General features: G+C 37.6%; 1 protein-coding gene across 1 annotated transcript in view; it reads left to right on the top strand.

Annotated features, from left to right (window-relative positions):
- OPHN1 (oligophrenin 1) overlaps positions 1–14050 on the top strand; it is a gene marked incomplete at its 3' end in the record, with an annotated part of 409261 nt that overhangs the window by 355901 nt on the left and 39310 nt on the right. Inside the window, exon 5 of the mRNA XM_007470151.1 lies at positions 13056–13157. Coding sequence (XP_007470213.1) covers positions 13056–13157 — 102 coding nt within the window. The remainder of the gene's footprint in view (positions 1–13055; positions 13158–14050) is intronic.

The following is a 14050-nucleotide window of genomic DNA, read 5'->3' on the forward strand; positions in this document are numbered from 1 at the left end:
AAAAAAAAAAAAAAAAAAAAAGCAGCAAGGGAAAAAACAACAAATAACACACAAGGGAATTGCCATAAGTCTAACACCTGAACTTTCAGCAGAAATTGTCCAAACTAGAAGGGAGTGGCAGGACATACTTAAGGTGATGAAGGTGAAAAACCTACAACCTATATTAGTCTACCCAGCAAGGGTCTCATTCAGGTTTGATGGGGAAACTAAAACTTTTACAGACAAGCAAAAGCTGAGATAGTTCAGTGCCACCAAACTAGCTTTACAACAAATGCTAAAGGAACTTCTCTAGGCAGGAAACACAAGAGAAGTAAAAGAACTACAATAACAAACCCCAAACAATTAGGAAAATGGGAACAGGAACATACATATCGATAATTACCTTAAATGTAAATGGATTAAATGCTCCCACCAAAAGTAACAGACTCGTTGAATGGATACAACATCAAGACACGAATATATGCTGCCTACAAGAGACCCACTTCAGACCTATGGACACATACAGACTGAAAGTGAAGGGATGGAAAAAGATATTCCATGCAAAAGGAAATCAAAAGAAAGCTGCAGTAGCAATTCTCATATAAGACAAAATAGACTTTAAAATACAGATGATTACAAGAGACAAAGAAGGACAGTGCATAATGATCAAGGGATCAATTCAGGAAGAAGATATAACAATTGTAAATATTTATGCCCCCAACATAGAAGCACCTCAATACATAAGGAAAATAGTAATAGCCATAAAATGGGAAATGGAGAGTAACACAATCATATTAGGGGACTTTATCACCCCACTTTCCCCAATGGACTGATCATCCAAAACGAAAACAAATAAGGAAACACAAGCTTTAAAAGATACATAAAACAAGATGGACTTAATTGATATTTATAGGACATTCCATCCTAAAACAACAGAATACACATTGTTCTCAAGTGCTCATGGAACATTCTCCAGGATACATCATATCTTGGGTCACAAATCAAGCCTTGGTAAATTTAAGAAAATTGAAATTGTATCAAGTATCTTTTCTGATCACAGCACTATGAGACTAGATATCAATGACTGGAAAACATCTGTAAAAAGTACCAACACATAGAGGCTAAACAATACACTACTTAATAACGAAGTGATCACTGAAGAAATCCAAGCGGAAATAAAAAAATACCGAGGAAGAAATGACAATGGAGACACAACGACCCAAAACCTATGGGATGCAGAATAAGCAGTTCTAGGAGGAAAGTTTATAGCTGTATCATCCTACCTTAAGAAACAGGAAACATCTCAAATAAACAACCTAACCTTGCAGCTAAAGCAATTAGAGAAAGAAGAACAAAGAAACCCCAAATTTAGCAGAAGGAAATAAATCATAAAGATGAGATCAGAAATAAATGAAAAAGAAATGTAGGAAACGATAGCAAAGATCAATAAAACTAAAAGCTGGTTCTTTGAGAATATAAGCAAAATTGATAAATCATTAGGGAGACTCATCAGGAAAAAAAGGGAGATGACTCAAATCAATAGAATTAGAAATGAAAAAGGAGAAGTAACAACCAACAGTGCAGAAATACAAAGGATCTTGAGAGATTACTACAAGCAACTCTATGCCAATAAATTGGAAAACCTGGAAGAAATGGACAAATTCTTAGAAATGCACAACCTGCCAAGACTGAACCAGGAAGACATAGAAAATATGAACACCCCAATCTCAAGCACTGAAATTGAAACTGTGATTAAAAATCTTCCAAAAGGCAAAAACACAGGACCAGATGGCTTCACAGGTGAATTCTATCAAACATTTAGAAAAGAGCTAACGACTATTCTTCTCAGACTCTTCCAAAATATAGCAAACGGAGGAATACTCCCAAACTCATTCCACGAGTCCACCATCACCCTGATACCAAAACCAGACAAAGAAGTCACAAAGAAAGAAAACTACAGGCCAATATCACTGGTAAACATAGATGCAAATATCCTCAACAAATAGTAAAAAACAGATTCCAACAGCACATTAAAAGGATCATACACCATGATCATGTGCGGTTTATTCCAGGAATGCAAGGATTCTTCAATATATGCAAATCAAACAATGTGATACAGCATATTAACAAATTGATGGAGAAAAACCATGTGATCATCTCAATCAATGCAGAGAAAGCTTTCGACAAAATTCAACACCGATTTATGATAAAAACCCTGCAGAAAGTAGGCATAGACTTAACTTTCCTCAACATAATAAAGGCCATATATGAGAAACCCACAGCCAACATTGTCCTCAATGGTGGAAAAATGAAAGCATTTCCACTAAGATCAGGAACAAGACAAGGTTGCCCACTCTCACCACTCTTATTCAACATAGTTTTGGAAGTTTGAGCCATAGCAATCATAGAAGAAAAGGAAGTAAAAGGAATCCATATTGGAAAAGAAGATGTAAAGCTGTCACTGTTTGCAGATGACCTGATACTGTACATAGAGTATCCTAAAGATGCCAACAGAAAACTACTAGATCTAATCAATGAATTTGGTAAAGTAGCAGGATACAAAATTAATGCACAGAAATCTTTGGCATTCCTATACACTAGTGATGAAAAATCTGAAAGTGAAATTAAGAAAACACTCCCATTTAGCATTGCAACAAATAGAATAAAATATCTAGGAATAAACCTGCCTAAGCAGAAAAAACACCTGTATGCAGAGAATCATAAGACACTGATGAAGGATGTTAAAGATGATACAAAGAGATGGAGAGATATACCATGTTCTTGGATTGGAAGAATCAGCATTGTGAAAATGACTCTACTACCAGAAGCACTCTACAGATTCAATGCAATCCCTATTAAACTACCAGAGGAATTTTTCACAGAAGTAGAACTAAAAATTGCACAATTTGTATGGAAACACAAAAGACCCCGAGTAGCCACAGCAATCTTGAGAATTAAAAATGGAGCTGGAGGAATCAGGCACCATGACTTCAGACTATACTACAAAGCTACAGTCATCAAGACAATATGGTACTGGCACAAAAACAGAAATATAGATCAACGGAACAGGACAGAAAGCCCAGAGATAAACCCACACACATATGGTCACTTTATGTTTCAGAAAGGAGGCAAGGATTTACAGTGGAGAAAAGACAGCCTCTTTAATAAGTGGTGCTGCGAAAACTGGACAGGTATATGTGAAAGTATGAAATTAAAAAACTCCCTAACAGAATATACAAAAATAAACACAAAATGGATTAAAGAACTAAATGTAAGACCAGACACTATCAAACTCTTAGAGGAAAATATAGGCAGAACACTCTATGACATAAATCACAGCAAGACCCTTTCTGACCCATTATTTCCAAGAGAAATGGAAATAAAAATAAACAAATGGGGCCTAATGAAACTTAAAAGCTTTTGTGCAGCAAAGGAAACCATAAACAAGACCAAATGTCAACCCTTAGAATGGAAGAAAATATTTGCAAATGAAGCAATTGAGAAAGGATTAATCTCCAAAATTTACAAGCAGCTCATGCAGCTCAATGTTAAAATAAGAAACAACCCAATCCAAAATTGGGCAGAAGACCTAAATAGATATTTCTCCAAAGAAGATATACAGATTGCCAACAAACACATGTAAGATTCGCTCCAGATCATTAATCATTAGAGAAATGCAGATCAAAACTACAATGAGATATCATCTCACCCTAGTCAGAATGGCCATAGTTAAAAAATCTTGAAACAATAAATGCTGGAGAGGGTATGGAGAAAAGGGAACACTCTTGCAGTGTTGGTGGGTATGTAACCTGATACAGCCCCTATGGAGAACAGTATGGAGGTTCCTTAAAAAACTAAAAATAGAACTACCATACGACCCAGAAATCCCACTACTGGGCAAGTACCCTGAGGAAACCATAATTCAAAAAGAGTCATGTGTCAAAATGTTCATTGCAGCTGTATTTACAATAGCCAGGATACAGAAGCAACCTAAGTGTCCATCAAAAGATGAATGGATATAGAAGATGTGGCACACATATACAATGGTATATTACTCAGCCATAAAAAGAAATGAAATTGAGTTATTTGTAGTGAGATGGATGGACCTAGAGTCTGTCATACAGAGTGAAGTAAGTCAGAAAGAGGCAAACAAATACCATTTGCTAACACATATGTATGGAATGTAAGAAAAAAAAAGGGCATGAAGAACCTAGGGGTAAGACAGGAATAAAGACACAGACGTACTAGAGAATGGACTTGTGCGTATGGAGAGTGGGAAGGGTAAGCTGTGACAAAGTGAGACAGTGGCATGGTCATATATACACTATGAAACATAAAATAGATAGCTAGTGGGAAGCCGCTGCATAGCACAGGGAGATCAGCTCTGTGCTTCGTGACCACGTATAGGGGTTGGATAGGGATGGTGGGAGGGAGGGAGATGCAAGAGGGAAGAGATATGGGAACATATGTATATGTATTACTGATTCACTGTGTTACAAACTAGAAACTAACCCACCATTGTAAAGCAGTTATACTCCAATGAAGATGTTAAAAAAAACCTGAAAATTATAAAACTCTTAGAAGAAAATATAAGTGTAAACCTTCATGACCTTAGATCAGCCACGTTTCTGAGATATGACACCAAAACACAAGTAACCAAAGAAAAAAATTTTCCAGTTAGATGGACTTCACAAATTTAAAAATATTTATGCTACAAAGGGCACTACTAAGAAAGTGCCAAGGCAACCCAAAAAATCTTTCCATGTGCTTTTGTCCATCTGCATTTCTTCTTTGGAGAAATACAGAGATAAAACCAAATTTAAAAATGGGCAAAATAATTCAATAAACATTTCTCCATAGAATATACAGTTGACCCTTGAACAACATTGGTTTGAACTGCATGGGTCCACTTATACGTGGATATTTTTCAATAGTTAATCTTACAGTACTATGCAGTCTGTGGTTGGTTGAATCTGCAGATGCAGAACTGTGGATATGGTGGATCCATGTGTACGGACAGTGGACTATACGTTATATGCAGATTTTCAACTATACGGAGATTTGGCATCCCTAACCCCCATGTTGTTCAACAGTCAACTGTAAATGCAAAGGGTCAATCAACAGGTATAAACATTGAAAACATTATTTTAAGTGTAAAAAGAGAGTCACCAAAGGCCACATATTATATGATTCCAGTTATAGTAAATGTCTAGTATAGGCAAATTCACAGAAACACAAAGTAAATTTTGGTTATTGAGGGGAAGGACAGAGGAACAGGGAATGATTACCAATAAGTATGGGTTTTTTTTTTTTTTTGAGGTGATGGAAATATTTTGGAATTAGATAGCAGTGATGGTTGCGCAACTTAATATATTAAAAACTGAATTATCCACTTTAAAATGGTGAATTTTATGATACATGAATTCTATCTCATAGTTTATATTTTAAAAATGGAAGTGGAAGAGAAAGTGACCCACAGAACTTTATTCCTAGAGAAGTCCCTGACATTTTCTGGCTCCCATGATTTCTTCAAACAGTTGCTACTTTAAATAAATTTAGTACCTGAAGGAACAGTTTCCCCTACTATCTTTTGTGTGAAATTTTCTATCTCAATTGTTTTGGTACCTTAGCTAGGGCTAAGGCTATAGACAAGGCTCCCTGATTATTCATAGGCCTCCTGAGTGTAATTCCTTGTATGATCATCTGGGCCCTATTTGACTATGTAGAATAAATCAGACTTGTATGCTATATGACCTACAGCAAGTTAGTTCACCATTTTTGAACCTTAATTTCCTTTACAGTATGTAATTTTCAGGGTTGTGAATACTAAATGAGATATAGATTTTAAGTACCGAACATGGGAGGTTGGTTCAAGATGGCGGAGTAGAAGGGTGTGTGCTCACTCCCTGTTGAGAAAGCACCAGAATCACAGCTAACTGCTGAACAGTCATTTACAGGAAGACACTGGAACTCACCAAAAAATATAACCCACATCCAAAGACAGGAGAAGCCACAATAAGACAGTAGGAGGGGTGCAACCACAATAAAATCAAATCCCATAATGCCTGGCTGGGTGACTCACAAAATGCAGAACACTTATATCACAGAAGTGCACCCACTGGAGTGAAGGTCCTGAGCCCCACATCAGGCTTCGCACCCTGGGGGTCTGGCAACGGGAGGAGGAATTCCTAGAGGATCAAATTTCGAAGGCTAGAAGGATTTGATTGCAGGACTTTAACAGGAATGGGGAAAACAGAGACTCCACTCTTGGAGGGCACACACAAAGTAGTGTGTGCATTGGGACCCAGGGTAAGGAGCAGTGACCCCATAGGAGACTGAACCAGACCTACCTGTTGGTGTTGGAGGGTTTCCTCCAGAGGTGAGGAGTCGCTGTGTCTCACCGTGAGCACAAGGACACTGGCAACAGAGCTTTGGGAAGTACTCCTTGGTGTGAGCCCACCCAGACTCCGCCACTAGCCCCACCAAAGAGCTGGGTATGTTACCTTGTTGAGTCGCCTGAGTCCAAACAATCAACTGGGAGGGAACCCAGCACCACCCATCAGCAGACAAGTGGATTAAAGTTTTACTGAGTTCTGCCCACCAGAGCAACACCCAACTCTACCCACCACCAGTCTATCCCATCAGGAAACTTGCACAAGCCTCTTAGATAGCCTCATACACCACAGAGCAGACAGCAGAAGCAAGAAGAAATACCATCCTGCAGCCTGTGGAACAAAAAACACATTCACAGAAAGATAGACAGGAGGAAAAGGCAGAGGGCTATGTATCAGAAGAAGGAACAAGATAAAACCCCAGAAAAACAACTAACTGAAGTGGAGATAGGAAACCTTCCAGAAGAAGAATTTAGAAATAATGATAGTGAAGATGATCCAGGACCTCGGAAAAAGAATGGAGACAAAGGTCAGGAAGATGCAAGAGATGTTTAACAAAGACTTAGAAGAATAAAAGAACAAAGAAACAGAGATGAACGATACAATAACTGAAATGAAAAATACACTAGAAGGAAGCAATAGCAGAATAACTGAGGCAGAAGAACGGATAAGTGATCTGGAAGACAGAATGGTGGAATTCACTGCTGCAGAAAAGAATAAAGAAAAAGGAATGACAAGAAATGAAGAAAGCCTAAGAAACCTCTGGAACAAGATTAAATGCAACAACATAATAGGGGTACCAGAAGGAGAAGAGAGAGAGGAAGGACCCGAGAATATATTTGAAGAAATTATAGTCAATAACTTCCATAACATGTGATCAGAAATAATCAATGAAGTCCAGGAAGCACAGAGAGTCCCAGGCAGGATAAACCCAAGAGGAAACACGCTGAGACACATAGTAATCAAGGTGACAAAAATTAAAGGCAAAGAAAAATAACTGAAAGTAACAAGGGAAAAATGACAAATAATATACAGTGGAACTTGCATAATGTTAACAGCTCATTTATCAGCAGAAACTCTACAAGCCAGAAGGGAGTGGCATGATCAATTTAAAGTGATTAAAGGGAAGAACCTACAAGCAAGATTAATCTACCCCACAAGGATCTCATTCAGATTCGATGGAGAAATCAACAGCTTTACAGACAAGTAAAAGCTAAGAGAATTCAGCACCACCAAACTAGCTCTACAACAAATGCTAAAGGAACTTCTCTAAATGGGAAACACAAGAGAAATAAATGACCTACAAAAACAAACACATAACAATTAAGAAAATGGTAATAGGAGCATACATGTCAATAATTGCCTTTAACATGAATGTATTAAATGCTCCAATCAAAAGACACAGGCTTGCTGAATGGATACATAGCAAGACCCATATATATGCTGTCTACAAGAGACCCACTTCAGACCTAGGGACACATACAGACTGAAAGTGGGAGGATGGAAAAAGATATTCCATGCAAATGGAAATCAAAAGAAAGCTGAAGTAGAAATACTCATATCAGATAAAACAGTCTTTAAAATAAAGAATGTTATGAGAGGTAAGGAAGGACACTACATCATGATCAACAGATGAATCCATGAAGTAGATATAACAATTATAAACATATATGCATCCAACATTGGCGCACCTCAATACATAAGGCAACTGCTAACATCTATAAAAGAGGAAATCGACAGTAACACAGTAATAGTGGGGGACTTTAACACCTCACTTACACCAATGGACAGATCATCCAAACAAAATTAATAAGGAATTACAAGCTTTAAATGACAGAATAGATCACATAGATTTAATTGATATTTATAGGACCTTCCATCCAAAAACAGCAGTTTACACATTCTTCTCAAGTGCACATGGGACATTCTCCAGGATAGATCATATCTTGGGTCACAAATCAAGCCTCGGTAAATTTAAGAAAATTGAAAGCATATCATGCATCTTTTCTGATCACAACGCTATGAGATTAGAAATCAGTTGCAATGAAAAAAAATGTAAAAAATACAAATATATGGAGGCTAAACAACACGTTAATAAATTACCAAGAGATGACTGAGAAATCAAAGAGGAAACCAAAAAATACCTAGAAACAAATTACAACAAAAACACGATGATCCAAAACATATGGGATGCAGCAAAAGCAGTTCTAAGAGGGAAGTTTATAGCAGTACAAGCCTACCTCAAGAAACAAGAAACATCTCAAGTAAACAGTGTAACCTTACACCTAAAGTAACTAGCGAAAGAAGAAAAAACAAAACCCAAAGATAGTAAAAGGAATGGAACCATGAAGATCAGAGGAGAAATAAATGAAATCGAGACAAAGAGAACAATAGCAAAGATCAATAGAACTAGTAGCTGGTACTTTGACAAGATAAACAAAATTGTTAGAAACATTAGCCAGACTCATCAAGAAAAAGAGGGAGAGGGCACAAATCAATAAAATTAGAAATGAAAAATGAGAAATTACAACAGACACCACAGAAATACAAAGCATCCTAAGAGACTACTAAAAGCAACTCTATGCCAATGAAGTGGACAACCTGGAAGAAATGGGCCAATTCTTAGAAAGGTATAACCTTCCAGGACAGAACCTGGAAAAAATAGAAAATTTGAACAGACCAATCACAAGTAATGAAATTGAAACTGTGATTAAAAATCTTCCAACAGGTCTTTCCTGGTGGCACAGTGGTTGAGAGTCTGCCTGCCGATGCAGGGGACACAGGTTCGTTCCCCGGTCTGGGAAGATCCCACATGCCACGGAGCGGCTGGGCCCATGAGCCATGGCCACTGAGCCTGCACATCCAGAGCCTGTGCTCCACAACGGGAGAGACCACAACAGTGAGAGGCCCACGTACCGCAAAAAAAAAAAAAAAAAAAAAGAAATCTTCCAACAAACAGAAGTCCAGGACCAGACAGCTTCACAGGTGATTTCTGTGAAACATTAGGGAAGAACTAACACCCATCCTTCTCAAATTATTTGAAAAAATTGCACAGGAAGGGACACTCCCAAACTCATTCTATGAGGCCACCATCACCCTGATACCAAAACCAGACAAAGATACTACAAAAAAAGAAAATTACAGACCAATATCACTGATGAATATGGATCCAAAAATCCTCAACAATATACTAGCAATCAGAATCCAACAACACATTTAAAGGATCATACACCATTATCAAGTCAGATTTATCCCAGGGATGCAGGGATTCTTCAATATAGGCAAATCAATCAATGTGATACACCATATTAACAAACTGAAGAATAAAAACCTATGATCGTCTCAGTAGATGCAGAAAAAAGCTTTTGACAAAATTCAACACCTATTTATGATAAAAAGTCTCCAGAAAGTTTGCAGAGAGGAAACCTACCTCAACATAATAAAGGTCATATACGGAAAACCCACAGCAAACATCATTCTCAGTGGTGAGAAACTGAAAGCATTTCCTCTAAGATGAGGAACAATACAAGGATGTCCACTCTCACCACTATCATTCACATAGTTTTGGAAGTCCTAGCCATGGCAATTAGAGGAGAAAAAGAAATAAAGGTATTCAAATCGTAATAGAAGAAGTAAAACTGATACTGTCCGCAGATGACATGATAGTATACATAGAGATTCCTAAAGATGTCACCAGAAAACTACTAGAGCTAATCAATGAATTTTGTAATGTTGCAGGACACAAAATTAATGCACAGGAATCTCTTGCATTCCTATACTCTAATGATGAATAACCTGAAAGAGAAATTAAGGAAACACCCTCATTTACCATTGCAGCAAAAAGAGTAAAATACCTAGGAGTAAACCTACCTAGGGAGACAAAAGACCTGTATGCAGACAACTATAAGACACTGATGAAAGAAATGAAAGATTATACAATCAGATGGAGAGATATTCCATGTTCTTGGATTGGAAGAATCAATATTGTGAAAATGACTATACTACCCAATGCAATCTACAGATTCAATTCAATCCCTATCAAATTACCAATGGCATGTTTTAGAGAACTAGATCAAAAATATTAAAATTTGTATGGAGACACACAAACGACCCCAAATACCCATAGCAGTCTTGAGGGGGAAAAACGGAGCTGGAGGAATCATACTCTGTGACTTCAGACTAGAGCTACAGTAATCAAGACAATATGGTGCTGGCACAAGCACAGAAATATAGATGAATGGAACAGGATAGAAAGCCCAGTGATAAACCCATAAACCCACACACCTATGGTCGACTAATCTATGCCAAAGGAAGCAAGGATATACAATGGAGAAAAAACAGTGTCTTCACTAAGCGGTGCTGGGAAAATGGACAGCTACATGGAAAAGAATTAAGTTAGAACACTCCCTAACACCATACACAAAAATAAACTCAAAATGGCTTAGAGACCTAAATGTAAGATCAGACACTATAAAACTCTTAGAGGAAAGCATAGGAAGAACACTCTTTGACATAAATAACAGCAAGATCTTTTTTGATCCACCTCGTAGAGTAATGGAAATAAAAACAAAAATAAAGAAATGGGACCTAATGAAACTTCAAAGCTTTTGCAGAGCAAAGGAAACTATAAACAAGATGAAAAGACAACCCTCAGATTGGGAGAAAATATTTGCAAACAAATTAATGGACAAAGGATTAATCTCCAAAATATACAAGCAGCTCATGGAGCTCAATTTTAAAAAAAACAAAAATCCAATCCAAAAATGGGCAGCGGACCTAAATAGACATTTCTCCAAAGAAGACATACAGATTGCCAAGAAGCACATGAAAAGCTGCTCAACATCACTAATTATTAGAGAAATGCCAATCAAAACTACAATGAGATATCACCTCACACCAGTTAGAATGGGAATCATCAGAATATCTACAAACAACAAATCCTGGAGAGGGTGTGGAGAAAAGGGTACCCTCTTGCACTGTTGGTCGGAATGTAAATTTATACAGCCACTATGGAGAACAGTATGGAGATTCCTTAAAAAACTAAAAATAGAATTACCATATGACCCAGCAATCCCACTACTGGTCATATACCCAGAGAAAACCATAATTCAAAGAGATACATACACCCCAATATTCATTGCAGCACTATTTACAATAGCCAGGTCATGAGAGCAACCTAAATGCCCATCGACAGACGAATAGATAAAGAAGTTGTGGTACATATATACAATGGAATATTACTCAGCCGTAAAAAGGAACAATATTGTGTCATTTGTAGAGACGTGGATGGATCTAGAGACTGTCATACAGTGTTAAGTAAGTCAGAGAGAGAAAAAAAATATCGTGTATTAACCCATATTTGTGGAACCTAGAAAAATTGTACAGATGAACCAGTTTGCAGGGGGCAGAAATAGAGGCACAGATGTAGAGAACAAACTTATGGACACCAAGGGGGGAAAGTGACAGGAGGGTGTTGGTGTGGTGAAATGGGAGATTGGGATTGACATATATACAGTAATATGTATAAAATGGATAACTAATAAGAACCTGCTGTAGAAAAATTAAATATATAAGATTCAAAAATTCAAAAAAAATAGTAAGAACCTAACATCCTGCCTGGCCTGATGTATGCCTCAGTTAATGTTAGCTTCCTCTTTTACTTTTTTCCCTCTGGTGAAAAGCACATTCCTTACAGATCAGAGGTCCCTCAGTTCTGTGCTGGCTTCTTGCCCAGCAACAGATTGCCTGTAGAAATAAACCATGGGTGAGGTATTTTTTTCTTTTTGTCTATGTGTTCCCCGTGCTGCTTCTTCGAATACCTGGCACACTGTAGGGGCTCAGTGAGTTTAGATTTCCTATGTGACAACACAAGCCTTTTACGTGAATTTCCCAACGTGGTGCTGAGAGGACTGCAGAATGTCAGCCTTAATCTGTGACAAACTAGTATTCTTAGTGCTCCTTTGGAGACTGTGTGATTTCTTGTTGTGCTGAGAGGCAGAGAGCTTAATTAAATTTCATACTTGAAGAGAGTGACGACTGAGTACTCCATCCTTCATAAGGCTTTTCAACTCGTTATTTTCATTTAAACCTTCATTTAAACCTTAAATGAAGTACTAGTCTGGTCATCTGCCATTTTCCTCATCTTTAAACTCATCTTTTTATATGCAATACTTAAATGCTTGAACCATCTCAAAGAACTCATCATTCACAGAGGCAGTCTTAGGTTCCAATTGCCTTGGAGATATTTTACTTAGTATTTGGCTGTCTAAATGCATTGTAGATTAACATTTAAAAGGTATATTCACTGTTCACTATTGTGTTCCTTCTTTGTCCTTTAAAAAATTAATATAGTTAATGCATGTGAAAAATATTGAGAAGAAAAGGTAACCTGCACACAGGTGCATTTTAAGTGCCATTCTCTGAGCAGCAGCTCCCAGAGCCTTTAGCTATACCAATAGGAACTACCCTTTGTGTAGGTGGAATTTTTCAAGGTTATGTTTGAGGAAGCTGAAATTTCTGAGACCAATGCAGAAATTAATTCTCTCTTGCTTTTTTTTTTTTCCTTACTGGGAACTAGAGAGATTCACCACATGAAACCTGACACTGTGTTATGCATTCTCATTTCTGAGCAGACTGAATTAAAATTGTAGACATGTTAATCTGTGCCTTCTCTCCCACCTCTAGGAGCGGAAAAAGAAATTTGAAAAGGATGGAGAGAGGTTTTATTCCTTGCTGGATCGGCACTTACATTTGTCTTCCAAAAAGAAAGAATCTCAGTTACAAGAGGTATGGTCAAACAGCCTGCCCTGCCTTCTATTGCCAGCTGTGCCTTGATACATGGTAGCTTCCTATTGCAAGGCTTTCCTCATACCCTGCCTCAACAGAGAAGCATGTATAATAGTTGTGCTTGCAGATAAAACCATGGACAATGACTCAGGAGCCCTGAGTTCTCAAGCCACCTCCTCCACAAACTCACAGTTTGGATAAGATATTTCTTTTCTGTCCTCAGTTTCTCTATCTATCAAAGGAAGAGTGGTACTCAAAGATCTCTAGAGTCCTTTTCAGTTCTAAGTTTCTGATTCTAGATTACATATTAGGATAGAGTTAAACTAACGCTGTATTTGATAGATCAGGAGTAGATCTACTTTTTTCCCATGAGGTGTTCCAACGGTAGGGTTTGTTTTTTTTTTCTTTTTGGTCCTACACTGGGACTACAGCTTATATGGCACTTCCACTGACTTCAGTTCAAAGAAGCCACTACTCAGTGAGTGCCTACCACATGCCAGGCACTATGCTGGTTGCAACAGAACTACAAAGACAGTAAGACGTACTTCCTGCTCTTCTGCAGCTTACAGTTAGGATGCTAAAATGAGAACACACATGACTCTTATACAGGTAGAATTTTTTTTACATAATGTAATGTGTATGTGGTGTCCTTGTAGGGATATGAAGGTATTTGGAGAATAAAAAACTTGCATTTGGACGTGGAGAATTGCCTTTGTGGAAGAATGTTGCCCTTCTAAATTTGAGGTGGTAATATGATTATATGTAAAGTGTTTGACAGATAGAAATATAGAAATGGACCTTTCAAATGGAGGGCAGTGGCCCCAAGGATAGAAAACAATGTTTGGCTAAAGGTTTGACCAGAATTTGCATTACTATTGGAGGATAGGGAAAGA

This window comes from Lipotes vexillifer, unplaced genomic scaffold (assembly GCF_000442215.2).
Source record: "Lipotes vexillifer unplaced genomic scaffold, Lipotes_vexillifer_v1.1 scaffold926, whole genome shotgun sequence".
NCBI lineage: Eukaryota > Metazoa > Chordata > Mammalia > Artiodactyla > Lipotidae > Lipotes > Lipotes vexillifer.